Source organism: Triturus cristatus, chromosome 9 (assembly GCF_964204655.1).
Source record: "Triturus cristatus chromosome 9, aTriCri1.1, whole genome shotgun sequence".
In the NCBI taxonomy this organism is placed as follows: domain Eukaryota; kingdom Metazoa; phylum Chordata; class Amphibia; order Caudata; family Salamandridae; genus Triturus; species Triturus cristatus.
In genome coordinates this window covers 244,408,237-244,436,125 of record NC_140592.1, presented here as the reverse complement: position 1 = coordinate 244,436,125, position 27,889 = coordinate 244,408,237, and the positions used below count along the sequence as shown (strand labels likewise).

The 27,889-nt window shown below is 45.4% G+C and overlaps 1 protein-coding gene across 4 annotated transcripts in view; it reads right to left on the bottom strand.

Annotated features, from left to right (window-relative positions):
• Nucleotides 1–27,889, bottom strand: part of RAF1 (Raf-1 proto-oncogene, serine/threonine kinase) — a 355,710-nt gene that overhangs the window by 210,574 nt on the left and 117,247 nt on the right. For all 4 annotated transcript variants that reach the window (XM_085624854.1, XM_085624856.1, XM_085624852.1 and 1 more), the window contains exon 2: nt 25,155–25,388. In XM_085624854.1, the coding sequence (XP_085480980.1) occupies nt 25,155–25,361 (207 nt within the window). In that variant the 5' untranslated portion in view covers nt 25,362–25,388. The remainder of the gene's footprint in view (nt 1–25,154; nt 25,389–27,889) is intronic.

The following is a 27,889-nucleotide window of genomic DNA, read 5'->3' as shown; positions in this document are numbered from 1 at the left end:
TATGGGGATTGCTAAACGCCCCCTAAGCGAGCTATCGCGACCAGTATAGTCTAAAGCAGAGAGGCTGACGTCATTACTAAAATATATATATATATATATATATATATATATATATATATATATATATATATATATATATATATATATATATATATATATATATATATATATATATATATATATAGCTTAAACACACTGAATTCTGGTTCTGGGACCAGGGTGCATAGTACGCTGAATGCTGGCAAGGTTACAAAACAAAAAAAAAAAAAAAGACAAATAAATAAATGTGTCCTTTTGTAAGAGTTCATGCGTGCTGTGAAAGCGCCCCAATACCTATGGGTCGAGCCCGCGCTATAAAAAAAAAAAAAAAAAAAAAAGTGCCAGAAAATAAACAAACTAAGTACAAACGTTTCGCAGACAGGGGTAGCATCGCCCACTATGTAGATCCGGTGAGAACAAGTAGGGCAACACCTGGCAGGAGGGAGTAGCAGAATTAGGCATGCGTGTGTTGCCCATAATCGCTGGGCTTCCCAGCCTCCTGGTGCCCGTGACAGAGTGAGGTCCCAGGAGTAGAAGTTAGCATGTGTGGGTGCCTACCAGCGCCGTGCGTCCCAGCCTCTAGGCGCCTGTAAAAGAGCGCTTTCCCGGTAGGCATGGATCAAGCACCAGACAGGGAGGGCTGTGCTGAAGTTACACAGTGCTTGGGTTAGCATACCTGCTGCAAAGACCGTACATACAACATGCAGATCGCGAGGGAAGAGCAATGTCAGATGTCAAAGCATAAGATCGGAGCATATGTAGTACCGCCAGCCTGTCATTCTGGGAATGTCGCAAAAGGGGTCAATTGGCGGTGAAGTTGTTCGGGTGCGAAGAGCACCTCAAGCCATTGCGTGACACTTTAGATTCGGAGTTTGGGCTGGTCCAGAACAAGTACGCTGCAAACGTACTGCCTACCTGTAAGGTGCAGTCAGCTGACCCATCCAGTAGTTACCGTAAACCGAAGTAGAGGAGGCTTGGAAGAGGTAGAGGCCATGGTGTAGAGGTGCTTACCGGAAAAACCTCCCAGGAGCAGGGGTGAGGTAGAGGATGGGATGTGAGCAATGTATATTGTATCATGCTACCACAGACTGTAGCTGACTGTCTCCCAATTTTTGTTTTCATGATTGGCCCATGGTGAGAGGAGACAGCGCTGTAAGACTCCGAACAGGACGCAAGCGTCACGCCTCAAAAATGGCGGGGAAGGAGCAGAGCACCATGGCGTGTGGATTGAAGATTGCCAAGACAGCACTGTCAGGCATCGAAGTAAGATGCAAGTGTGCCAGGGCACTAACGGCAAAGATGGAGCAGAGCGCATCATTGCGTTTGTGGGAAGATTGCCGTCGGTGCTGACCAGATTTGGGGGGAGCCGCAGGAAGACGTAAGCCTCCCTGGCGGCGTGGCGGAAACAACAAGTGTATTGGTATTGTATGGGAGCACACCAACAGGGCGGTGTGTAGAAGGAGGGCCACTCACTTTGGGATGCCGCACGGCAGGGTGAGTGCGCCTGACGAAATCGGGGTAGCAAACGGAGACGGCGCTCGCAGCTCAGCCCCCGCCAGAGGGTGGGGCACAAAAGAGACTAACAAGGTAGCGAGTTGGGGGCCTAACTCCAGGGAAAAGGCTACCCCCCCCCCACACGCAAAGGGGCGTGGTAAACAACAAAGAACAATCTATGAGCTGTCAGGGCGATTTACGACCCTAGGAGTTGCAAATGAGCAAAAAGACAAACCAGTGATTTATGGCCAGCCGATGATTTATGGCTGATGATTTATGATGCTCATGCAGAGTGATTTATGACAGCCGAATGATGACAGATTGTGACAGAATGATTTACGGCCTGCCGGTGATTTATGACCCATGATTTATGACCCATGATTTATGATGTGCAGGCAAAATGATTTATGACAACCCAATTATGATGGCTTGTGACAGAATGATTTATGACCAATGATTTACGACCCATGATGTAGGGCGGCTGATTTATGGGGATCAGGCAGAGTGATTCATGGCAACAAAGTAAGGGGCAATTGTGGCAGAATGATTTATGATGCATAATGATTTATGGCCCATGATTTATGATGTCCAGCTGACAATGCGTGACATCACGTTTGTAATAATGTGTGACAACGATTTATGACCCCGGCCCCCAAGGGGTGTCAGGGGGAGTTGTACAAGTGTGATTATGTAATAAAACTGCGGCCAACAATTACCACCACATACGACGATTGTTGGCTGTTTGTCTAGTAATGCAGATGCACAAACATGGTACGGTTCCTGGAATGGGCGCAGTGCAGCCGTTATTGCAGAGGCCGCCCCCGCAGGGGGCTCGAGGGCCGGCGCCATAATGGCCGCCAGAGCCCCACAAGGAACAAGAACTGGTTCTCGCCAGCGGGAAGCGCCGCGGGGCAGAATGCCCTGAGGCCCCCGCCCTCTCCCTTCCAAGAACAATAGGAAGGGGAGATATAAGACGCCGCTCCCCCCTGTGGCAGCCCACTTGCATATCATGGGAGCTGGGGAATCGGCGCCAACGACTTTCGAATCCCACCCACCCACACCTAGGGAGCAGCAGCGTCGCAGTGCTGACAAAAACCAAAGGAACTACGGGTACAGGGGTTGGATATGGAGACACACCGATAGACGGTGTGTGTGAATAGGGCCACTCACTTTGGGATGCCGCTCGGCAGGGTGAGTTGGCCAACAACCGGGGCAGGTAACGGAGACGGCGCTCGCAGCCCAGCCCCTGCCAGGCGGCAGGGCACAAAACAGTCTTAACAAGGTAGCGAGTTGAGGCCTAACTCCGGGTGAGGAACTGCCCCCGTGCAACAAGTGCGCACAGAGATTGCAAATCTAAACGGCGGAAACAACAAGTGTATTGGTATTGTATGGGAGCACACCAACAGGGCGGTGTGTAGAAGGAGGGCCACTCACTTTGGGATGCCGCACGGCAGGGTGAGTGCGCCTGACGAAATCGGGGTAGCAAACGGAGACGGCGCTCGCAGCCCAGCCCCCGCCAGAGGGTGGGGCACAAAAGAGACTAACAAGGTAGCGAGTTGGGGGTCTAACTCCAGGGAAAAGGCTACCCCCCCACACGCAAAGGGGCGTGGTAAACAACAAAGAACAATCTATGAGCTGTCAGGGCGATTTACGACCCTAGGAGTTGCAAATGAGCAAAAAGACAAACCAGTGATTTATGGGCAGCCGATGATTTATGGCTGATGATTTATGACGCTCATGCAGAGTGATTTATGACAGCCGAATGATGACAGATTGTGACAGAATGATTTATGGCCTGCCGGTGATTTATGACCCATGATTTATGACCCATGATTTATGATGTGCAGGCAAAATGATTTATGACAACCCAATTATGATGGCTTGTGATAGAATGATTTATGACCAATGATTTACGACCGATGATGTAGGGCGGCTGATTTATGGGGATCAGGCAGAGTGATTCATGGCAACAAAGTAAGGGGCAATTGTGGCAGAATGATTTATGATGCATAATGATTTATGGCCCATGATTTATGATGTCCAGCTGACAATGCGTGACATCACGTTTGTAATAATGTGTGACAACGATTTATGACCCCGGCCCCCAAGGGGTGTCAGGGGGAGTTGTACAAGTGTGATTATGTAATAAAACTGCGGCCAACAATTACCACCACATACGACGATTGTTGGCTGTTTTTCTAGTAATGCAGATGCACAAACATGGTACGGTTCCTGGAATGGGCGCAGTGCGGCAGTTATGTCTAAATAAAGTACTTTTAATGTGACAAGCACTGTGAGAAATTCACACTGTGTTACGCCTGAACTCCACAGCTCTCAATCATAGACCACCCATAACCTGAACTCACACAACTACATAGGAGCAACACTTTTCACACTATGCACTGTACATGAGTAAAGTGTTGCATGGAAAAAACCACAGAAACCCATAATTCCGAAAAAAGCTAACCCTCTTAGGGAATGAAAGAGTAAGCAAAGTGTGAAATGTAAACAGGAACAACATCGCTGTTCCCTGGCTGAGAGGCGCAGAGTGTTTTTGCTGGCTTCAAGGGTCGCCGGTGGTGAGGCAAAAGGGAGCCGGGAAGGACATTTTCAGGTCTGGAACTGGCCCCACCGGCCCCCTTTATCCCCCCCACCCCTGGGACACCAAAGCTCTGCATTTCACTATATATTGATGCTATAGGGGCAAAGGAAGTTTGAAACTAAATTGCAAACATGCAGAGAATATTCCAACCAATAATACTCATGGTTTGTTTGTGTCAGTTTATGATGTTGAACCATGAAAGCCATTTTACTGCAGATTAATTAATTAAACGTTTTTCACTGTTCAGCCTTGAAAGGTAGTGAAAATTACTAATTTGCCCCACTTCATCGGATATATGTTCAATGTGGCCTACTCGAACAGAAGCAAACACTAAAGACACAATGCAGATACAATGTGCATACCTAGAATTCTAGAACAAGGAGTGCAGATATGGTACTCAGAGGTGCTTCACCTTGTGCAGGTTTCTTATGACAAGCTTCCAATACATACAATCCATCTGTGTGAGGACTCACGCTTACTCAGTCTACTTGAACTTCATCTGATTTGTGTTTTTTCACCTTTTTCCCCACTTCCCAAATTACAATTAGGGCTCAACTCCTTTAGCTCCAGCGCAAATGTCAATTTCTTTCTCACCACGCAGCCACCTCCCGCCCCCGCCTCATTCAACACCTCCTGATGTAGATATGTATGTAACTGAATATATATTCACAACTAATATGGACTTTGTACCAAATCCAGCACGTGCCACAGACTCACAACCGAAGTTTCTAATGATCTGTGTAATTAATTACTGCTCCTATGTACAGCATCTTGGTGAAAAGTAGTTCATTAATTTCTACTTGTTGTGAAAATGAATATTAATGAAATAATGCTTTATAATAAATGTTGGTTTGGTTAAGGCAGCTATACCCAAGATCTGCCACATGTTAGTCCAGTTTTCAGCACTAAGACAGCAGCGACTTGCGACCTTAAAGTGCCAGAGGCCGTCTATTCATGAAGATGTTAGACAGTGCTCACACCTCGTGTGGAAGGTGTAATTATGACACCCTACAGACATCCATGGTCTCACCAATGGAATCCTTGCTCACCACATCTTCATTTCAGTGCCTGTTTACAATCCTCACACCATGCATTGGCGAACTGCATCCAATTCCCATCAGCAGTTGTGTCTTTTTCCGAGTGAAAGTGCCAGATGAGGGGACAAGAAACAGTTCAAAGTCAGCAGCTTTGAACCACTCTTACTGGTTTCATCCTCCTCCAAGAAATGTATGCTTGTGAACTGGAACTTTACAATTAAGTGATACTCTCTAGCTGTCCATCAATGTAACCCAGAAGGTGGAGAATGCTAGAGAGCCAGAAATTGACATGTCTACATAGGTGAGCGGCTCCAGAGGTTGGAAACAGTATCAGTCAGACTGCTCCTATAAAAGGCGGCAAGTATACTAGATATTACTTGCTCAACTCTCTCCGACACTAGCGGAGGCACCTTTCGTCGAAAACTGGGCTACGCATTACCCAAAATATTTGAACCAGTGTGTGGCGGCCTATGAGAGCATGGTGTGATAAGACGCACCAACCTTGCGTAGCTGCGGTTGTCTGGGGAACAACGACTGACACGGAGAAACTCTGAGTCATGAGTACGGGTGTTTGTGATCATCGGTATGCGGGGGTTCCGGACCACCCGAAAGGGATCTCAGCGCTCAGCAGTGTAGCCCGATGGCGAGAAGAGTACCAGGACACCATTAAATGAGTGATGAGGGGCACACACGAGACTACGCCGCATGGTCTGTGTAAAAGACCACTTGTGGCGGTGAAGCGCTTAGTCATAGCAGGATATTGCAACACCTCACCGGTATACTTCGACCCCGTCACCATTACAAGCCTGTTACACAAGCTCAGATAGGGCTATAGCAGCAAACACCAGGTATGATGCAGGTATAGTCTTACTTTATAGAACTATAACTCTACAAGGATCCACTTAAACACTGCCCACAAAGTGCTATAAAGAGGCTTTGGGACCACCACTGCCTACTACACAGGGTTATTCAAGGGCTCCCACCCCCCCAATACTCTAGCACTGTTGGCGAGATCAGTTGGGCCCTAAGCAGGACATCCTTACCTTATTCAGGCATTTAAGTGCGCCTCGTGGTATATAGCATACTTCCTGGTGCTACGTTGTTGGCACACAGCAATGCAAATCTGAGCACGGCACCAAAGAGTACCATCTGGTAACAGACACTCACAGAAAGCAAGAGCTGGAGCTGTACAATCTGAACAAATCTGTGTGCATCAAAATGGGAAAAGCTGACAATAAAACACGCGACTAAGCGTGCAAACAGAATTGTGGAACAAAAACCACAAAATGACAACATGAGTGCGCCTCTGCCCCAGGAAGATGGTGAGTCGCCGGATTTAGGGTCTTTACTATCTATATTGCAGCAAAGTCTCTCACCTATTGACAACAAACTGGATATTCTGACAAATAGGATGAGGCTGTTGGCTGTGAAACTCGACAAACAAGATCAGTGCCTAACAACAGCGGAGCAACGAATACGCTACATTGAGGACGGTATGCAAGAGAACGCCGAAAAAGTACTCAGCATGGAAAAAGTACAGTCTGTTCTTAAAGCTAAAAACCAAGGCTTGGAGGAATGATCAAAGTGAAATAACCCTTGAATACTGGGACCAACAGAGTCCACAAAGATTGGTAAATTGGAATATTACATAGAACCCATGCTAATCACACTGTTTGGGGCAGATGGCTTTTTCAAGTGAATGTAAGTGGCGCATGCACATCGATCACTTGCACAACACCCTCCTCTGGGCATCCCAGCACACTCAATAATTGTGCTCCTGCTGAATTTCAGAGACAGAAACACAGTTCTAAGACTTGCTAGAGACAAAAGCGACCTTCACTATATTCATTTATTTAAAAGATTTGTAGTGCGCACATCTACCCCAGGGGGTTTCCCAGCGCAGGATAGAAGCAGATACGGTTTCTTAGGACAGGCAGCTAAAATAACCAAGTCTTCAAATTCTTGAGAAAGGCAAGTAAGGAGTTGCAGTTTCTAAGAGCGGCAGGCAGAGAATTCCACAGTTTAGGACCAAGGTTGGCAAAGGAGTGGCCCTTCATATGAGTTAGACGGAACCTAGATATGGAAAACAATGCATGGCTCGAAGATCTCAAGGGTCGAGTAGGTGAATAAGGAGTTACCAGTTCCTGGATGTATCGAGGCGCTAAGCTATGTTTGGCCTTGAACATATAGCAAAATGCCTTACATTCAATGCGTTTAGAGACCTGTGCAGTTCCTGAAGCAGAAGGGAGACTGAAGCACGCCTAGGTAAACGAAAAAGCAGCCGAGCAGCAGCATTCTGAACAATCTGCAAGCGGTGAATCGAGGTCTTATCCGCACCCAGGTACAGCACGTTGCCACAATCCACTCTGGATATGACCAGCGCCTGAATAACAGTCCTTTGAGCCGCTAAGGGAATTAACCTAATAATCTTTTTCAGCCATTTAAGGACTGAGAATCAGGTGGCAGCAGTGACCTTAGTTACCTGAGGAAGAAACTATTACATACTTATGCCCAAATTCTACCCAGGTTTTACCATTGCGGTGGAAGAATCTAGGCGAGATTTCCAACCAATAAAAAAGACGTTGCAATAAACGGGGGTGGACTATGCAATACTATCCCCAGCTAGACTCAGGGCAGGCACCATGTCTTCCAATCTCCTAAATGTGCCACAGCGTTCCTGAACCAAGAGGGCATCATGTCGAAACGTATGCAAGATAAGGCAGACCTGAGTCCTCAATATGGCACAAATGGCCACAGTGACTCGGACTGAACTTGCAAATCTGAAGGTATAGGCTATAATGACAGTGGCTGTTCCTGTCACCCAATACGGGACAGGCAATATCCACAATCTGAAACAAAAAGTGTAAACAAGATGAGACACTAAGTGACTGTTGTTTGTAATTGGATAGTGAGCATAAAGAGAACTGTATTAATGCCTTCCTTATGGTATAAGAGACGCCCACATATATTCTTTATTTCCGAACATCACCACCTGCAAAGGTGGTGGAATTTCCTGGCTCTCGTTTGCCTGCACAGATTTCTCGTTTGCCAACCACCAGATTAGAGTTATATTTGTTAGAGCAGGAACGCGAAGGAAGTCGTGGGATTGTTTATGGTTATACCTGTTGTCCATAGTTAAGTTTAGGAGAGGTGATACTCATTAGCATTTCTGAGATGCTGACGTGGGTGGGAGGGGGCAGGTTGGGAAAGGATTAGATGGCACTTTTCTAAGCGATCTAATAGTACGTGTGGGCTACTACACAAATGGGGAGGAATAAGCGAGCTGCATCAGAAGGGATGTAAAAAAGCTATTTTTATACAAAAACCATAGGAAAGGGCACACTTAGAGACACAAGATGCAAGCACATTATCCATGGTACCCTGAAATGTGAGAGGGCTAAATGATCCTCGGAAGATCAGAAAGGTTTTAGCATACCTAGATCGTCACAATTTAGAGATTTCTTATGTACAAGAGACTCTCTTAACTAGCCCACTGTGGCCACGAGATGGGCTGGCCAGAAATATGCCTCATCTTGCTCAACTTGTTCAAGGTAAGTCATGAGTTTAGTAAAGAAAGGAGAATATTTTCGGCACAATCGTTTCCCGGACGGACAGCGCGCTCTCTCAAAGGGGTGCAGGCATCTAGGACGGAACCCTGTCATGTCAATATTCGTCCACAAGAAAAATGATTCTGCACTATATACATATATAGGGCATCCTTTGTGGCACATGTCACACTGGTCAATACCTATGGACCCAATAACAATGATCTGCAGTTTTTTGCAGTAGTGTTAAATAAACTTTTATCTCTGACTCCCCTTGCAGTCCTCTAGGGTGGTGATTTAAATACTAACGTTGATTCAGCCATGGATAAATCAATACAAATGGGCTGGCCCAGGAAGACAACAGCTAAACTCATAGACGGCGTGAGGGAACTTGGTCTTGTAGAGTTGTGGAGAATAAGAAATCCGCTTAAACAGGAGGGCACCTTTGTCTCATCGGTGCATGGGTCAGACTGGATAGCCTCCAGTGATACAAATGCACGGGTGAAATCTGTCACACGCCTACGGCACAGGTTTCTCCGCTGCTGTTCATGACAGTACCTCCAAATTCTCACCCTCTTTCACGTGGACACTTTCTTCAGATGCTCTGTCCGACAGACTATTCTGTGAAGAACTAAAGCCACAATTATAGAATACTTTGAGACTATTATTGGATCAGGGAACAGTATAGCACCATATGGGAGGCATACCACGTGGTGGTGAGGAGGACATGAATAGTGAAACATATGGTATTCTGAGAAACCTCTACACACACGAGGGAATTAGAAAATGAATTACAGGACCAAGAGCAGGAGTACTCAGAACATCCAGCCCCACAAATGTCAGCTCAAGTAAATGAAACAAGATCCGACTATACAGAAGAAGCTGAGAGAGAAAAATTGTATGACCAGACATACTGTTGCTAGAGCATATGAAGAGGGAGACAGACCAGCCAGAGATTTGGTATCCTGGCTGAGAACAACATGGTCTCAAAACCTTATTACAAATATAAAAACCGATTCACAAAGAGAACACCCAGTAACTGATACTACATTGGCCACATTTGTTAACTTCTATTCTGACCTATACACTTCAAGGTTGCCATGCCTGCGGCAGTGACTGCAAAACAATTGAACGACATCACGCTGGTGTGGCTAAGTGAGTGTCAACAAGAGTTTCTAGGCCAGCCAATAACAGTAGATGACATCACAAATGTTAGGCAAACCCAAGACCCCTGGTCATGATGGTCTGAGATATGAGTTCTATAAAGAATATGCATCTCTCTTGGTGCCACAACGGCTGGCGGTATATAAGGAAGCTAGAGAGACTCGTAAACTACCACCATCAACAAAACGACAGCGAGATGTGAACCCTACCACCCCGGTCATTGAAAACACGGATGCCAAGATCCTTGATAAAATACTAGTGAGTATACTGCTGGCGATGCTGCCGGTCATGGTCGTACCCGACCAGTAGCGTTTTGTACCTAGTCGCTCCACAACCCTTAATATATGTACATTATTTGCTTTGCTCCCTCAGCGAGACCCGGGGTTGGAACCAGTGGCAGTACTGCTCAAAATGACCAAAGCCTTCAACTCATTAGAATGGACGCAAATGTTCACACTATTGACGAGGATGGGCTGGCAAACCTATTTCCTAGATTGGGCACAGCTGCTTTACATGTGTCCCACTGCACTGCTAGAATCAGAGTAAATGGATCCATTTGAGAACCAATCCATATTCAAAGGGGCACTACACAAAGATGCCCGCTTTTGCCTATCCTTTTTGCCCTATCAGTGGAGTCACTGGCGTGCATATTGCGGCAGTCTTACTCAGAATATGCACTTAATTTCACATCTCGCACATGTTGATATCCATGTATGGGGATGACATGGTTCTATATGTAAAGATTCCTGAAAGTAGCCTGGCTCCAATGATTAGATAATACATTAGATTTGGAGGACACTCAGGCTACAAATAAACTGAAGTAAATCCCAGATTTTACCTCCAACCCAAGCGACTAAATGAGCACACTTGGATTATCCACTTGCCTGATGTGATGATTCAGTGAAAGATTTAGGAGTATGGCTACAGAGGGATCCAGACATCACAGTGAGGGAAAATTATTGGGCAGAGTTAAACTAGAAAGTCAAATTAATAATTGGATTAATTTACCACTCTTACTAGCTGCAAGAATGGCTATAATGAAAATTATTATCCTACCCAAGTTTATATATTTCTTTGTGAGCATGCCAATAGTACGCTATCGCTCATTTTTGAAAACCATCAGATCATTAATACAACTTGCGTGGGCAGGAAAACAGGCGAGGCTAAACAATCATACGACGTTATGAGCACGGGCAATTTGCCGTGTCTGATCTTGAACTGTATTATCTATGCACACAGGGCAAATTTGCATCAATTTTGATACTCACTGCCTAGTTTTAGTTCACACATTGCAATAGAAGCTGCAGCATCCTCAACTTACAGTGACATAAGAGGAAAAGGCCCTGCGCATGTTGAGTCAGGCTCAACTGACACGATTAGGTAACATTTTCCCAAATGGCAAATTTATTAACTTGAATAATATCAATGGAGATTCTCTCTATCAATCTTTATATATTACAGAATAAGAGAGGCTATTAAGACCGCCTTCCAATCCTATTCCACTGAGCCCCCGCTATCTCTACTAACTGCATCAATTAGGCAACAATTAATAACCCGCCTGTACAGCTCTTTACAAACACAAGCCCAGATTACAACACCCGCCGGGAGCAACAAATGAGACACTAGATTCTCCCATATAGGACACAGACTGGATTTCTTGCTGTACACAGACGGGGGCACTGACTTCCAATTACAGACTGCGTATAATAGATTAAAAATGTCTGCACCTATTTAAACCGAGTGTTCACCAGCAGCGTTGGACTTGTTCATAGGGCAATCAGGCAGTGCCTAATGGCTGGTCTGATGAGTCAGTGTGGGGGCCGGTGTTTTGGCTGTCTTTGGGCCTGTTTTATGGTCTGCTGGGTCGGTTTTTAGGGCGGAGCATACCAGGCCGCACAGCTGTCTGGTCTGCATCTTGGGGACATTCGGAAAGCTTTCCTGGGAATGTATTCAACTCATTGCTTACCATTGGCTTTGTGGCTCATAACGCATATTTGCTTGCTTTCTATTTGCTGGCTTTATTTGTTTTAGGCTGTCCAGATTGAGTTTGTTTCTTCCGTGGCGCAAAGCCTGTTTACATCGGCCCCTGGTATTCTTCCACTAGTGCACCTTTCAATAAACCGGCCTTTAAATATTATCTTGTCATTGCTGTGCATTCAGAGAATGAACTCAAATGTCAGGCGCTGTCTTCCAAGGGAGGTTGATGTTTACTTTTCTTTCTCTGACTTCAAGTGAGAGGATTTATTCGACCATCCTGCTGCAAAGCTCATGTGCGAGGGAAGGCTGTTCATTTTTTCTAGTACACAACATTTAAATTTCTGTAAATGAACTGTGCGATTTTTCAGAATCTATCTGAATTAGGAAAATACACTAGGTGATGACATTTCCACATATTATCATTTGTGCGCTGTATAGTTTTATCAGTGTAGCTGTATGTCTGTGCAAATGTAATAGTCATTTCAATTGAAAATGTGTTGTCTGTAATAGCAGTGCTTTATCACACCATGCATACTTCACTTTAAGCCTCTCCACTCTACTCTGCACCACCCCACCACACTCTACTCTGCACCAATCCACTCTACGCCACTCCACTCTGTGTGACTGCACTCTACTCTACACCACTCCACTCTACGCCTCTCTACTGTACACCACTGTATGCCATTGCTGTCTATGCCACTCTACTCCACACCACTGTACTCTTCACCATGCACTCTACACCACTTCACTCTGCAACACTGCACTCTATGCCAATGCACTTTACCTTGTACCACTCTATGCCACTCTCATCTACGCTGCACCACTGCAAACTATGCCACGTTACTCTACACCACTGCACTCTATACCACTTTATACCACTGTACTCTACTGCATTCTGCGGCACTACACTCTACGCCACTGCAATCTACAGTGCACCACTCGACTCTACGCCACTTCACCCTGCAACCCTCTAAACCACTACACTATACTCTAACCACTGCATTCTACACCACTACACTCTACAACAATGCCCTGGACATCACTTTACTCAAAAACAATGCACTCTACACCATTGCACTCTATTCTATTCTGCACCACTGTACTTTATGCCACTGCACGGCAATCTACTCTGCAACACTGCACTCTCTGCCACTGAGCTCTACGCCACTGCACTACTCTGCACCACTGCATCCTACCACACTGCACCTCACTCTACTCTGAAACAATCTACTTTATGCCACTGCACTCTGTGCCACCCTACTCCACTCTGAGCCTCTTCACTCCACTCTATGCTGTGCCACTCAAATCTAAGACACTCTACTCTAAATTACTGCACTCTATACCATTGTACTCTACACCAAAGCACTCTACACCACTTTGCTCAATACCAATGCACTCTAAGTCACTGCACTCTACACCAGTCTACACTGCACTCTACAACACTATACTCTACTCTGCAACACTCTATGGTACTCTATTATACACAATTGCACTCTACGTCACTCTATTCTAATGTGCACCACTGTACTTTATGCCATTACTCTCTATGCCACTGCACTCTCCACCACTCTACGCCACTCAACTCTGCAACACTTCACTCTCCGCCACTTTACTCTGCACCACTGCACACTACACCACTCTACTGCACTCTATGCTACTCCATTCTGCATCATTCCACTCTACTCCACTGCACTCTGCACCACTGCACTCTACGCCACTGCACTTTACCTTGCACCACTCCACACTACACCACTTCACTCTACTCTGAAACAATATTCTCTGTGCCACTACACTCTGTGCCACTGCAATCTAGCCTGAGCCAAACCACTCAACACAAGTCTACTCTTCGTCACTGCACTCTATGCTAGTCTGCTCTGCACCACTGTACTCTATGTCACAGCATTGCACTCAACATCACTGTACTCTATGGCAGTTCATTCTACTCTGCGCCACTCTACTCAATGCCACCGAACGTTACGCTAATATGCCACTGCACTCTACATCACTCTACACCACCGTACTGCAATTTACAGCAATGCACTCTTTGCCATTACACTCTATACCACTGCACTATACGCAAATCCACTGTAATCTACCCTGAACCTCTGCATTCTACACCACTATATTCTTCACCAGTGCATTCTGCCCTGCATCACTCCACGCCACTTCACTCTACTCTGAAATAATTTATTCTACGCCACTCTACTCTGCAGCACTCCACTCTAGGCAACTCCATACTATATGTACACTACGCCACTCCACTCTGCACCACTCTACTCTACGACACTCTATGCCAATGCACTCTACGCCACTTTACTCGAAACCAGTGCACTCTACGCCAGTCTACTCTGCATTACATGCTATTATACTCTACTCTGCAATACTCTACGCCACTGCACTGTATGCCACTTCATTCTAGGCCAGTCTATGACACTCCACAATACTCCACCCTGCCACTCTACTCCATTAAAATCTACTCCATTCTATGACACCGTACTCCATTCTGTCCAGACTCTTTGCCCCTCCACGCTTTGGCCCCCCCACTCTACGCTACTCCACTCTACGCCACTTTACCCTAGGCCACTCTGACGCTTTACTCCAATCTATGCCACTCTACACTTTACGTCACTCTACGCCCCTCCCCTCTACAACACTGTACTCCACTCTATTATGCTCTACACTACACTACCACTAAGCCACTCCACTCTACACTAGTCTATGCCACTCCATTCTGCGACACTCTATGCTACTCCACTCTACAACACTCTACTTCACTGTATGCCATTCTACTCTACTACACTACTGTATGGTACTCCACACTACACTTACATATGGCACACTACGCAGCTCCCTCTATGCCACTCCACATTACTTTATGCCACTCTATGCCATACCATTCTATGATATTCTATGCCACTGAACTCTGTGCAACTCTACGCCACTATATACCTTTCCACTCTACTCACTCCACAACACTCTATGCAACTCCACTCTACCCCACTCCACAGCAATCCACTCTACTCCACTCCACTCCAAAACACTCTACGCCACTCCACACCACTCTCCTTTATGACACTAACTTTAAGCCATGACGAACAGTATCCACGCTCGTGTATAACATGGCTAAAATACATTGACAAAACCAATAGCTCTTGCATAGGCGAGACCTGTTGGCTTTGACAATGTTTGTTACCATTTATTTGCTTGATCTTTCCACAAGCATTGCCTGCAGCAAGCACAAATGCATGCAGTCTCCCATAGCTTTCATAACATCTATACAGCAGGTTCAAAACTGCCATGATTTGCAAAGGTGGGCCTCTTTATTAAGGTTAAAAACTGCCATGATTTGCAAAGGTGGGCCTCTTTATTAGTTCTTTGTTTTGCTAATAGAGGTCACTTTTATTTTGGTGCCTGGGCCTATTTTCTGTCCCTGTCCGACCCTGTACTCCAGAGAGCGGGAAAGGCTAGACAGAGCAGCTAGCCATGCTCCAGGCTAATGTAGGCGCAAAGGTGGTGAAACGCTACCTCAGCATCCCACTCCAGAACGGTTTTGAACCCGTAAACCATCCAACTGTAAAGAAACAAACTTATTAAATAAGTCATCTATTTTCTAGCAACATAAGGTAATGTTTCGAAACACCAAAAAGTCCAATGTTGAAATGTTTTTCTCCTTGGTTTACCCACACTAATTTCGCACTGTTTAGGCTGTACTTATGTACATGTGATCCGTACAGTCGTATTTGCTAAAAACACCAACAATAATAAACGCATGCCTGCCAACTGTGCTACTTTCTGCATTGAAGGTCAGATGTGCGGATTCTGGGAAGTGATTTATATAAAGCCGATTTGCGCACGCGCCTAAAGATGAAGAAATGACGTCAGCATATGCGTGTGCCAACATCTCACGTTCGTTCTGTGCTCTCGCTAAAAATACTGGAATATCATTCTTTCCTGGCTATTCTGTGGCTGAAGAACAGCGTTTTAAATCTCTCTTTATTAAGTGATGTATTGATCTCTGAATCTTTCTTCTTCGTGTGTTACAGTCGTTGCAGAGCAGAGTGACATCCAAAATGTGCCTTCTGCAATGTTGCACAACACAATATTTTACATTTGAGCGTCCAGCCAACTACTGGTTGAGTAGTTTTTGGAGGCATGAGTGTGTGGAGGAATGTGGAAATATCAAAAAGCAGAAACAAATGTAAAAGTAGCACAAACAGTTGTAACAAGAAGATAACCATACAATATTTCAGTATTCTTTACGTTCATGGAACACAACAGTACTTAACTACTTGACAACAGCACAATAGGAACATGATGATGTTCATGATCATAAGACCTGGCTTTTTACATGTACTAAATAGAAACTGTGTTCGCACCTCTCCCACCAATCACCTTCAGAGCTCACGCCCATTCAAAACCATTTTAGAGAACATGCTTGTTATGTTATGTTAAAATGGCTTTTATAGAGCGCACGGCTACTCAAAAAGAGTGTCCCGGCGCTTTTATTTAAGGTAGACTACAGTATGTTAACATAACACATTAAAAGAGAAAGTGACACAGACAGAAAGAAAAACAACGAACGAGACAAGACCTACTGAATAAACAACCAGGATTTGAGATCCTTTCTAAAAGCTAGTAAGCTGGTGGCTCCCCGAAGTGTAAGAGGCAGAGAGTTCCACAGCTGTGGCCCCAGTAGTCCAAGAGAGCGACCTCCCAAGCGCGCTCTCTTTACTCGCGGGACGGACGCCAAAAACAGGGATTCTGATCTCAAAGAACGAGCCGGTCGGTAGAAGGCAAGTCTCCTTTGGAGGTACTTTGCTCCCGTCCCATGGAGGGCCTTATATGTCAGGGTCAATGCCTTAAAGGCGATCCGCTTGCGGATTGGAAGCCAGTGCAGGGTCTGGAGCAAGCCCGCAGCACTGACGCGTCTGTTCAAGCCAAAAATCGCTCTCGCCGCAGCATTCTGCACAATTTGGAGCCGCTGTAGCAGGTACTCTGGCAGGCCCAGGTACAGAACGTTAGAATAATCTAGCCTGGAGCCTATCAGAGCCTGCACAGTCAGCCTCCTGTGCTCCTCCGATAAGAGGGGAAGAAACCTCCGTAGCATCCTAAGGAGGCCGAAGCAAGTGCCCGACACCCCCAGGATCTGAGACTTCATAGTCAACCCCTTGTCCATCTTGACCCCCAAGTTCTTAGCCATTTGAGATGAACAAGTTGGGGGGAACATATTGGTAGGCCACCAAGCCTGCCAGTCTGGCTCCGTGTCGCACCCAAAGAAAAGTACCTCGGACTTATCGGAATTGCACTTGAGGCTGTTCAGTTGAAACCATTGAAACACAGCCCCAAGGCAATCCCGGATACTCTCCCCATCAAAGTCTCCTCCTCTCTTACACGAGAAGAGGAGCTGGGTGTCGTCTGCATAGGATACGATCCGGGCCCCAAACGACGCCGCCAACGCCGCCAAAGGGGTCATGAAGATATTAAAGAGGGTCGGGCTCAGAATAGAGCCCTGAGGGACCCCGACTCCCAGAGGCGGCATCACGGCGGAATCAGGCGAGGCCCAGACCGTTTGCCGGCGGCCCGTTAGAAAGGAGGAAAACCAGCTAAACACCGTCCCCCGTAGTCCAATCTCACAGAGTCTTATGAGAAGACCATCATGGGGGACGGTGTCAAAAGCCGCCGACAAGTCCAGCATCACCAGCATGGCTTTGCCCCCAGTATCCAGAACCCCTTTAATGGTTTCTGAGACCTCGAGGAGCGCAGTCTCCGTACTGAGATTTGGGCGGAAACCCGACTGAGTGGCATGCAAAATCTCATTCGACTCTAGAAAGTTGGACAGCACCGTCTGCACGTGCTTTTCAACAACTTTCGTAAGAGCCGGCAGCAGAGAGATAGGCCGGTAGTTGACTGGGGCCTTTGGATCCAGACCAGGCTTTTTGAGCAGCGGGATGACCATTGCCTGCTTCCAAGCCTGCGGAACCACTCCCTGACTCAGCGAGAGATTCAGTAGCGGGTTAGCCAATGGATTAACCACCTCGGCCAGTTTTGCCAGAATTTTAGCAGGGCATGGGTCCAAGGGCGAGCCCGATTTCAAATTGCCCAGAAGTGCTAAAGAGGCGGGCGCAGATAAAGGTGGAAATACGCCCAGCGTCAAACCTGGCGAAGCAGGGGGCGATCGATTGGCCTCAGAATTAATTCGCTCCACGGATACAACCGATGGAAAAGAATCCTGTATAAGTTGGATCTTGCTAGTAAAAAAACTAGCAAGATCAGAGGCCCAAGAATCAGAGGGTCTCTCCTCAAAGATGTTAGTCCGTGGAGAAATAAATTCTCTAACTATAGAGAAGATCTCCTTACAGGAGTTGGAGGCAGCCTCTATCCTCCCTGCCAAGTAGGCTTTCTTACCCAGGCGAATGTCCCGGTGATACTCCTTAACCACGCTCTTATAGGTCAACTTAGCATCCGAGTCATATTTTACCCGCCAGGCTCTTTCAGCTACCTTGCATTGCTGCCGCCTAGCCGACAGTGCTGCGGTAAACCAAGGGGCGGAAACTCGTTTGGGAGTAAGACGGGGGGCCAATTCCGGGGCAAGATCGTTAAGCCTGTCAGAAAGCCATGCCTGCAAGGACTCCAGATCCTTCGACAGGTCGCCAGAAAGGGGGCAGGGGTGATCCAGGGCAGCCTGAGCCAGCATCTCAGGGGTCACTCGATGGTACGCCCTATGGGTGCGACCATACTGCTGTGGGGCGGCAACAGCCAATTTACCTGTGCCTTTGATCGAAAATTTAGCCAGCAGATGGTCTGACCATAGTACCGGGATAATCTCTAAGACCTCCAAAGGGGAAGTCGAGAAAACCTGGTCAAGAGTGTGCCCCTTGTCGTGCGTCGGCCCCTGCAAATAGGGGAGCAAACCCAGCGGTGCCATAGCCTCAGAGATTTTAATAGCGGCCGCATCGGATGGATCATCTATCCGGAAGTTGAAATCTCCGGCCACGATGCAATGTTCTGCTTTCAGGGCCAGTCCCAGTAAAACGGAGTCAAGATCTTCAAAGAATGTTCCGGGTGGGCCAGGCGGTCTGTAGACCGAATAATCCCTTGACTGATTGATGCGGAGCCAGAGCGATAGAAAAAGCAAGGGACTCCGAGCCACGAATATCCTCCACTGGCAAGATAGTACAAGCCGTGCCTTTCTTCACCACCAGTGCCACTCCACCGCCCCTACCCTTCGCTCTGTCCTTCCTGAAGACGTTATAATCAGGCGGAATTGCCATGGCGACGTCTGGATTCGAAAGTTCTCCCCACCATGTCTCGGTAAGCATAAGACACAGTGGCTTAGCCGTGTCAAGAAGCTCAAAGACGTCTTGTGCATGTCTGCACGCCGATCTGGTGTTTAGTAGCATGCAGAGATATCCCACACTGGCGATGTTATTGCCAGGGGAACACGACAAAGCACGGGAGGGACGCCATCCGCAACCGGGACAGATGGACTTACCACGGTGACGCCCAGGAAAGACAGTACAGCAGCCACTGGAAGCAGTGAGGAGAGCGCGAAGCTCCCCAGCAGTATAACGCAGCACGAGTGGACCTGTATGACACATGCTGGGTGGCCGAGCCTGTCCCACCGCCCCGAGCGCCTCTGGGACGCTGACGGGCGCAGACGGGCAGGACTCTGGCTTGACTCAGGCGTCGCGAGGGCGCGACCGCTGCGCGTCACCGCTGCGCGCCAAAGCGAGCTTTAAATAGGCAGTATGGCGGTGCGGAGGCACTGGAGCGCTAACCCCCGAACCCAGGAAGGGTCAATAGACCTATCCAAGATGGCGGCGGCGCGTCACGTGACCCCGTGAGCCCGGACCCGCAAAATGCGGTGCAAGTAAGATTTTATAGTGCGTGAAAGGGCCAAGGGGGGGGCGCAGCTGTCATAAAAGCAGGGATACAAAAATAAAGCCAAATCAGATAAGAAAACGGGAAGTTTAAAAATTGCATGTGCAAGCCACGACAAAGCGCTGAACGCGTGACCCTAGCGCAGCGTGGTAGTCACCTTTTCAAGGCGCTAATCTCATCTAAATACATCTTCAACCTCTGACCAATTAAGAAGCACCTCCCTGATGAGACCCAGGAAAGCCACCACTGGTTTGGGGGTGCATTTGTGTCTGTTCTGGGGGGACATGACATGGGTATTCATGCTCCAGAGTCATCATAGAAACAAGGCCAAGGCTGGTCACTCTCTGTGGATGCACAATGAGAAAAAAACGATGGACTGGAATGCGGACCGGAGTGATTACAGGTGGCTGAGATTAATTCAAGCGTTCCATCCATCCCGTTTTTTACCCTCTAATCATCCTGCTGTCCTGCTTCAACCTCAAGTTCACAAGGCATGTTTGCAACTGTATTTTACCCTGCCCTGCCCTCTCTGCAATTCATGCTTGTTGTTCCTTAAAACACAACCTAAGCTTTTCGTGTTGTGTAATCACAGTCAAAAGCTAACAGCTCTGAATGCAATCGAGAAGTGATGGTGCTATTTGGCCAATGATGTTATTAGCAGAAAACCTACAAGATCGTAGAGTAACATCCAAGAGACATTGAGTCGTCTGCCGAAACCCACCTAGCTTTGACAGCACCACAAACCAGCACTGCCAATTGCAGCAGAATCTAGCCTTTCCCAGCAGAAGATATAATAATGGCTGGCACAAAGACTGCGTTATTATTGATTACCTTTTAAACATGGGTGCAGAGTGTACACAATATGTAGTAAGAGTCGGCGACACTGTGGGTGCATCAGCAGCCTTGACAAAGCCATGATTCTTTGCCGGCTAAAGCTAGATTTGCCAGATTTAAATCTCAGTTAAAGCAATTTATTAATTCACAACAAACTTTGCTTATACTTAAGGGTCCAGGACCAGCTCTTGTAGACCCCCAGAGAACATGGGTGCCCTGAGCCAATTCAAGCTGTCGAGTTTCAAATGTGCGCTTTTACCAGGACCTAGATATTTGGAAACATGCCTGTCCTAAGACCTATTGCAATTACATTTCAACTTGGCCCAATTATGTTAAACATGTCCATCTTGGTTTTTCAGGTGCACCAATGAACAGTTCAATTTCCTCCTAAGGTGGGATGTTATTTAACAAGCCTTGGTTCCCTTCCGCTGTTTTATAGAGCACAGAGGAGTCGTATATGCCACTACACTAGACATGATTTAACTTCACAAGGGTCCTACCCTTCAAACTTATAAACTCAGCTAATACAGGTTGCAGCAAGATCTATACGCTCAACTGCAGGTCTATTAGGGATAGCACCCTTTTCCTACCAAGCATGCAACGGAAAGCAGGACCATTCCACTGTCCTAACAACCCTCTGTAACTCTTTGATGTGCATCACGGGCAATAAGCGGCCATCATGAATTCACGAAGCAAATGAATATATGCAACCACCAGAAATCCATGTGTGCGCATAAAATGTGTCTGTAGAAATCTCGTCCATCATACATTATGCTGCAGGAGATATAAATGCCCATCCAAAGTAATGTGCCAGAAGACTACCTTCTCCAGAATTCCTCCTCCAGAGAGTACAGCAACTGGAATTCCAGTCCCACTCCTACATCCATATAAGTTTATCTAATCAAAGGGTAGTGTGGTGGCATCACCTATTGGTGATTTGGGCTTGTATTGATATCAAATATACAAATCGATAGCTAGATAAAAACACAAATTTCCCAATCGTATCAAATGTGCCCAGAGAACATACATGCCAGTTATGGTGCCACAGAACACTTGTCCATAGGCTGCTCTTTCCAGAATGCATGACCAATAAACATTTTGGCATATTGCCTATACACCCTTAATTTTCTGATTCCACGCAGCACGTTTATTGTACATTGAATGGCACACAATAAAAAAATTCCAAGAATTATTTAGACATGTTATTTTTTTCCAATGTAGCTTCTGCCACATGATTTCACTTTTAACATGAGAGTGTGTGATGATTTGTTTTGCTATTCTTGCTTAGTACCAAACAAAGTAACAAACACTAAAAAACTGGAATTGGACACAAGAAGACCAATGTATTTCATAATGTGTAAAATTAAATGTCATCAAGGACAGAAGACCTATACTTTAAGCACAGGTTCCAGGAAATGAGGATAATGAAAAGGCAGCACACAGAGGAACCTCAATGGATTCAGTGGATGTGAAGACAAAAGTTAATACCCAACTTAATAACACTTGTTCTTTCAACCTCATAAGAATGAACAGTTGAGTTACTCTAGTGGAATTCAAACATGCAGTCTGCCATTTGGACAGGATCTCCGCCCACTGACCTCACACCCAAGCTCTACAAGTATTGTAATGTCAATAGGTGTGGGTTTAAAGGAATGTTGTATGGTAATGTGAAGCATTACAAGTAAATAGCAAGGGAAGGGTATGTATTTGTGTGAAAGCAAAGAACTGTAGAATAATATTGGAGTAGGTTAAATGGTCAAGAGACAGTTGCACTGTTGAGCCAGACCTAAAAAACTATATGGGTTAATGGCTGTCCTCCCCATCTTTGCTGCGGTCAAAGAAAAGCAACATGAATTCTCTCGTTATATAAGACACTTTAATGTCATATGTGCACCCTGAAATTTCAAGCCAAAACAGCGGCATACATAAAGAAGATCATCACAGCTGCATGGAGAGCAAGCACATTCTGCGGAAGCCCACAACTTCTGCTCAATCAAAACATGTACGCCTGGCGTCCAACGTATGGGCAGTGCAAAGCCTCTCTCCTGGTGATTCTCACATAATTGTCTGGCGCTAGCAGCGCTGTTAAACCAGACCCTAAAAAATGGCTTAACAAGGATTGTTTGGATAAAGGTAGCATAATCTAATGAAGGCTGATCTGTATATAAATAGTGTTCCAATAAATGAAACAAAAATACAATTAATGTGCATTGTAGGCTTACAGGAACCCACTAATGGTTTGGTCAAGATATCCTATTTATACGTCATTTGTAGTCTGCTTGGAGGAATTATTAAGGACATTGGTTTAGTTAAAGTAGTTCTGGAAATAGAAACAAGGTGCTCATAGAATCCACAACAGTGATAGCAGAAAGGAAACAGTGTAATGAAGAGCAGAATCCGTAAGAGTTGAAGTATGATCTGCCATAATTTATGCATTACTTTTTAAAGAAATTCTGCCCACTAAACACACAGACATCAATCAAAATATGATAGCAAAGCTGTTCCAAACACAACACATATTCAGATAGATTAGAGAGTTAAGACACCTGCAGTAGACATCCATGTGCATGTAGCAAATCTCAGTCTATGACAGTAGTAAGGAAGCGCAGATTTGCACATAAAGCCAGGTCTGAAACATAAAGCAGCTTAAAAGATTAAAGTGAGTGTTGCACAGAATAAAGTGTAACCTGTAGATCACAGGTTTGTATTCTCTGCAAGGTGGGTGAGTAGATGATGTGTTTGTTGCTGAGATCCTTTCTTAATCTGCAGCCGACTAGTTTCAATCATGAAAAGTAGGGCAGTGGGTTATGCAGCAACAACAAACACACGTAGGTAAACTGCAAGGTGACCACTAACATCCCTGCATGTTTGAACACAATCGTTCATTCTTAGGCGGCTTACATAATGAGCTCCATTAAGTTGGGCAGGAACAAATAATTGCTAGTAAATATCAAATGCTATTCAGGTTGTATTGTGTGCTACATAAAATGGTGATTTGCAGTCCATTTACGTTAAGAGGCCAACACACCTTGCAAACATACATAATACATACAAACTCAAGTAAAGTACATACATTGTGCGAGAAAGTAAAAGGCTTTCAAATCATCTCAATGCCCAGCTTGTGAAGTGACAGAGTTTCTCTTTTTCTGATTCTGACCGCAAGGTGCGGTATTGAACTCTGTTCCATTTGTCTTCCGACACCTGCTCCTAAACAACTTCGGCAAAAAATTGCTGATTGTCAATGAAGTGAAGCATTTTGGTGCACTGAATACACTGAATGTGTAGGTTCAATGATGCAAGTGTCTCGATGTGGGCACTCTATAGAGGGAATAGTTGTGCTCATTCACCAAGGCATACTCAGTTTGAAATTCTGGTCATGTTTTTAAGGTGAACATGGTGGCAAAGAAACTATATTCTGGTCATTACTAATTAATACTAAACACTTTAATGCTTTCATGTCACTAGGGGCCATATGTATGAACATATTTTCTCATAGACACAGAATGGTTAAAACCCTTTGATAAAGTTGGCCCTGGATGTTTTGTGCAGCATTTCCCTTTAACAGCTCTTAGCATACATTCTTCTGGTACCTGCCTCTCCTACAGATGTTCATTTTGTTTAGACAAATCAATTACTAAAAGTCAATCAAAACCGTTGTATACATTTAACACTAATAAATATTAGCACGATTCACTGCTGCAGAATCTCACCAGAAGAACCACAGTGCTAAGCTTAACCCCTTCAGCGCGGCGCGGATTCCCCCGCGGTCCTGAAGGGTTCGAGCGCGGGCGGGGCCATGACGGAACGGTTCCGTCATGAGCACAGCTCAACCGATGCTCATGACGGAACCGTTCCGTCATGAGCATGGAAGGGGTTAAGGAACCCCTATTTATGGATCGCTTGGACTATAGCAAAATCTTCAACACTGGGCTCCTGAAGGAAACCATCAACAGACTCCAAAACAAGGCTGCCAGAATGTGTCCCAAGAGGAGGAGAGAGCACAAAAAATCCTGCCCAGAAAAAACTCCCCCAGCTCCCAGGGAATGTTGGGTTCAGATTTAAGGTGTGTTGCACTACACAGAATGCCACTCAAACAGGGTTTTACATTCAATGACTGCACAACTGATCGTGCATGGAATCTTCCAGAAATTAAACCAAGAAGACTAGACAAAGGAGTTCAGGTCCACATTCTCTTAAGGCCTTGTATCAAAGTCTGGGGGCAGAACCCATTATACGTGCACTGGAAGAGCCTAAAAACTCTACGGTTCAGCATCACCCTTAACTGATCTCGATCTATTTGGGGGTCGTGGGTGAAGAATTACAAATTGGATCCTCCCCATATAGGACTCGAACTTACGCTCCTGAAAATGTACTGTTGCTAAAGTAAAAGCGATGTGCAGCTTTCTATAAAACTTCTTAATATATGAATACATTAGGAAAATTGCATGCATATCAAGGCAACTGATGCGTGTATGCTGCTTTTCTATAGCGTATACCTAGCCAAAAGGCAAGAATCAAAACGGGCTAACAAAGAACCTTGACTACTTTTATTATGTATTGATGGTGTCGTTATAAACGTACCACTGTGCGCTGCTTGTTTGGTAAGTTGACTCGAATTCTGTTGCTGGTCTTGGAGGATTCGGTGAGCTTGCCATCGTCAGATGCCCTGCGCTGGTAGCCGAACTGCTGGCCGATTGTCGGAGACATGCAGTTAGGACCATCGAAGACTGAATCTTTAAATCCAAACCCATTGCTGAGAGTTTTCCAGGCTCCCTGAAAGTGCTCCATTGACAGCTTTTATTGAACAAGATAAATCTGTAAAAAATAGAGAGTTGTGATTATAACAGGTGCAATACCCTAACAGTCCTTCACACATCCCTAAATAACCTTGAAATGCATCATTATTGGCTTACGCTGCTCTTAGTAAATATGTATGTAATAACCGAGTACTCTATGCAGCACAACATTCAGAAAGTAAACAGACTGATTTGAGTAGTGTTTATTTGCATGTACGTCATTTACATAAATATTTACTGCATGAAACTATCCTCTAGGGCCTCTACATTGTCGTCAAGAAAAAGAGCACAGTACACAAACTGCAAAAGTAATATTTTACTTCCCTTATTTATATGCTCATAGCTCCTTCAAGAGACCCTGTGCACCTGATGACATGTCTTTGCATAGCAATATTTATCAAAATAAGAGGTTTGCTAGGATCATTATTGTAGACAAACCTCAGAGAGGCCCTCATTACACTAGAAGCTGTTGAATATATAAGGGCCTCACATGTGACAGGATAAAGAGTGATGAATAATATGAATTTTGGGATCAAATGGAATAAAACAGTTGAAACATGGATACATTTGCAGTTGTTGTTGATCAATCATTGAGCACGCTGTGCGTCCGGTGTTAGAGTGCAACCCTGCTCTAGCCTTCGTTTTGTTTATACGTACGTGGACGTGGGAAGACCACGTTTTCCGGGCTGCACGCTACATTTTGAATAATAATTAAAAGACATATTGAAAAGAAATCGGAAGTAACAGGTGTGCACTGGGCCACCCCAGATACTCATTACAAGTGTGACATAAATCCTCATATGGGCAGAAACTTTCTGATCGAATGGGGATTATGCGATATACAGAAACACCAACGCCTTTAGATTTACATCTGGACACGTTTTGCGGTTGAATATATCTGGCAAAAAGGGGCCAAGACGAGGGGACAACCTGCAGGAAATCACAAATTTCCATGTGAATTTTTAATTTATGTGCCAAAACCATGTGGTAAAGTAATACTTCACTGGTAATTACGAAGGGACTGTATTAGATATTCCAAGTTTAACTTCTAATGAGGACCACACATAATTAACTCATGCAGTATGCCTTCAATAATGCGAATGCGGATTTTCTGTTTGGAGTGTTGGGTACTTGACAGGTCAGAACATCAACTAAAAGGACAGGGTTAGTGACAAAACTAGATTAGGGCATAGTTTCCCTTCCTTGAGAAAGGTGGTTGGGTGACAGACCAACGGTCAAAGAAAACAAAGGAGAAAACAAAGGAGAGGAAGTGATGGCGATGGCAAAAGAAGATTTCAAAATGGAGAGTAGGATCTTGCATAAGAAATAAAAGGCTGTCCCATGAGGAGAACGCAGAAACAGTACAGAGATGTTGGGAACCAGGGAGTACCAAGGAGTGCAAGTATGTGGGGCGAAGGGGGACTTTAAGTGGATATTAAGAAAGGACATACAATCAATCATGAGGGAGAAGAATAAGGTCAAGACTACTCCACAGTGTAGTAAGGACAGGTATAAAACATTAACGAGCATTGTTTGAACACCGCAATACATTTTTACCATTAGAAATAGTTGCCTTCCTAAATTTAGATTTCCTAAAGTAAATTTGTCGTTAGCTCAGACGGTTTAATTCCAAGTTTCACCTTATTCATCACGAACAAAAAGAAAATGGTGTGTTTATCCTTCAAGTGGCGAGATCAAACACCATTATTACATGATGCTCTCTATATCCGACCATCATTTTAAAAAGCAAGTACAAATATCTCTGATGGCAGAGTTCCTTGAAGTGCTGTACCATGAAGGGACCACATACTGCCACATTGCAACTCTGATTTTTCTGCCCTGAAGAAATCAAGCCTGCTGCCCTAGGGACTGAACGTTTAATGGGCAGAACACCTTCACTGCATTAAGAGACAGCTATTTCCCCCCTATTTATTCTTCTCTATTGATCTTCAGTCTAAGTGAAAGCTGTAGTCAGTTATAAAGGGCGGAGTTCAATCAAAACAACTGTTGAGGAAAGGCCTGCCGATGTCAATTCACAAACAACTGCAATTTGCCGTATAACCCTAGGCATTGGTGCTCTACAGTCTGCCAATGACTGCTAAGCTGCTTAGTAGCCTTCTTGGTAACACAAAAGAGATACAGTTTTGATGTCCCTGCCGTTTAGGTCTGGCTACAGACAGCTTTAGCTGTTCTAAAAGCATCAAGTCACCAATGCATCAACAAAGCACAATAAAAAGTAATGGACAGACAGATTGGATTTTGGGTCCCCCCTCCTTGTAGTCCTATTTGTAAAGCGCGAACATATCACTAGGCCTGGGCTAAAATGTCGTTCCGTTCACGGAAATTGCGATAATTTGACATTTTCGCGTTCCGCGGAAAGCGCGAAAATGTCAAAATTTCCACATTCCGCAGCTTTGCGATAATTTGGTTCTTGCTCGCGCTGTAAAATAATACATTCTCGCGCGCGCACGATCGCCTTCCCTGAATCCCTGCGTTCGCCGACAAGTTTTCTTGATCCGG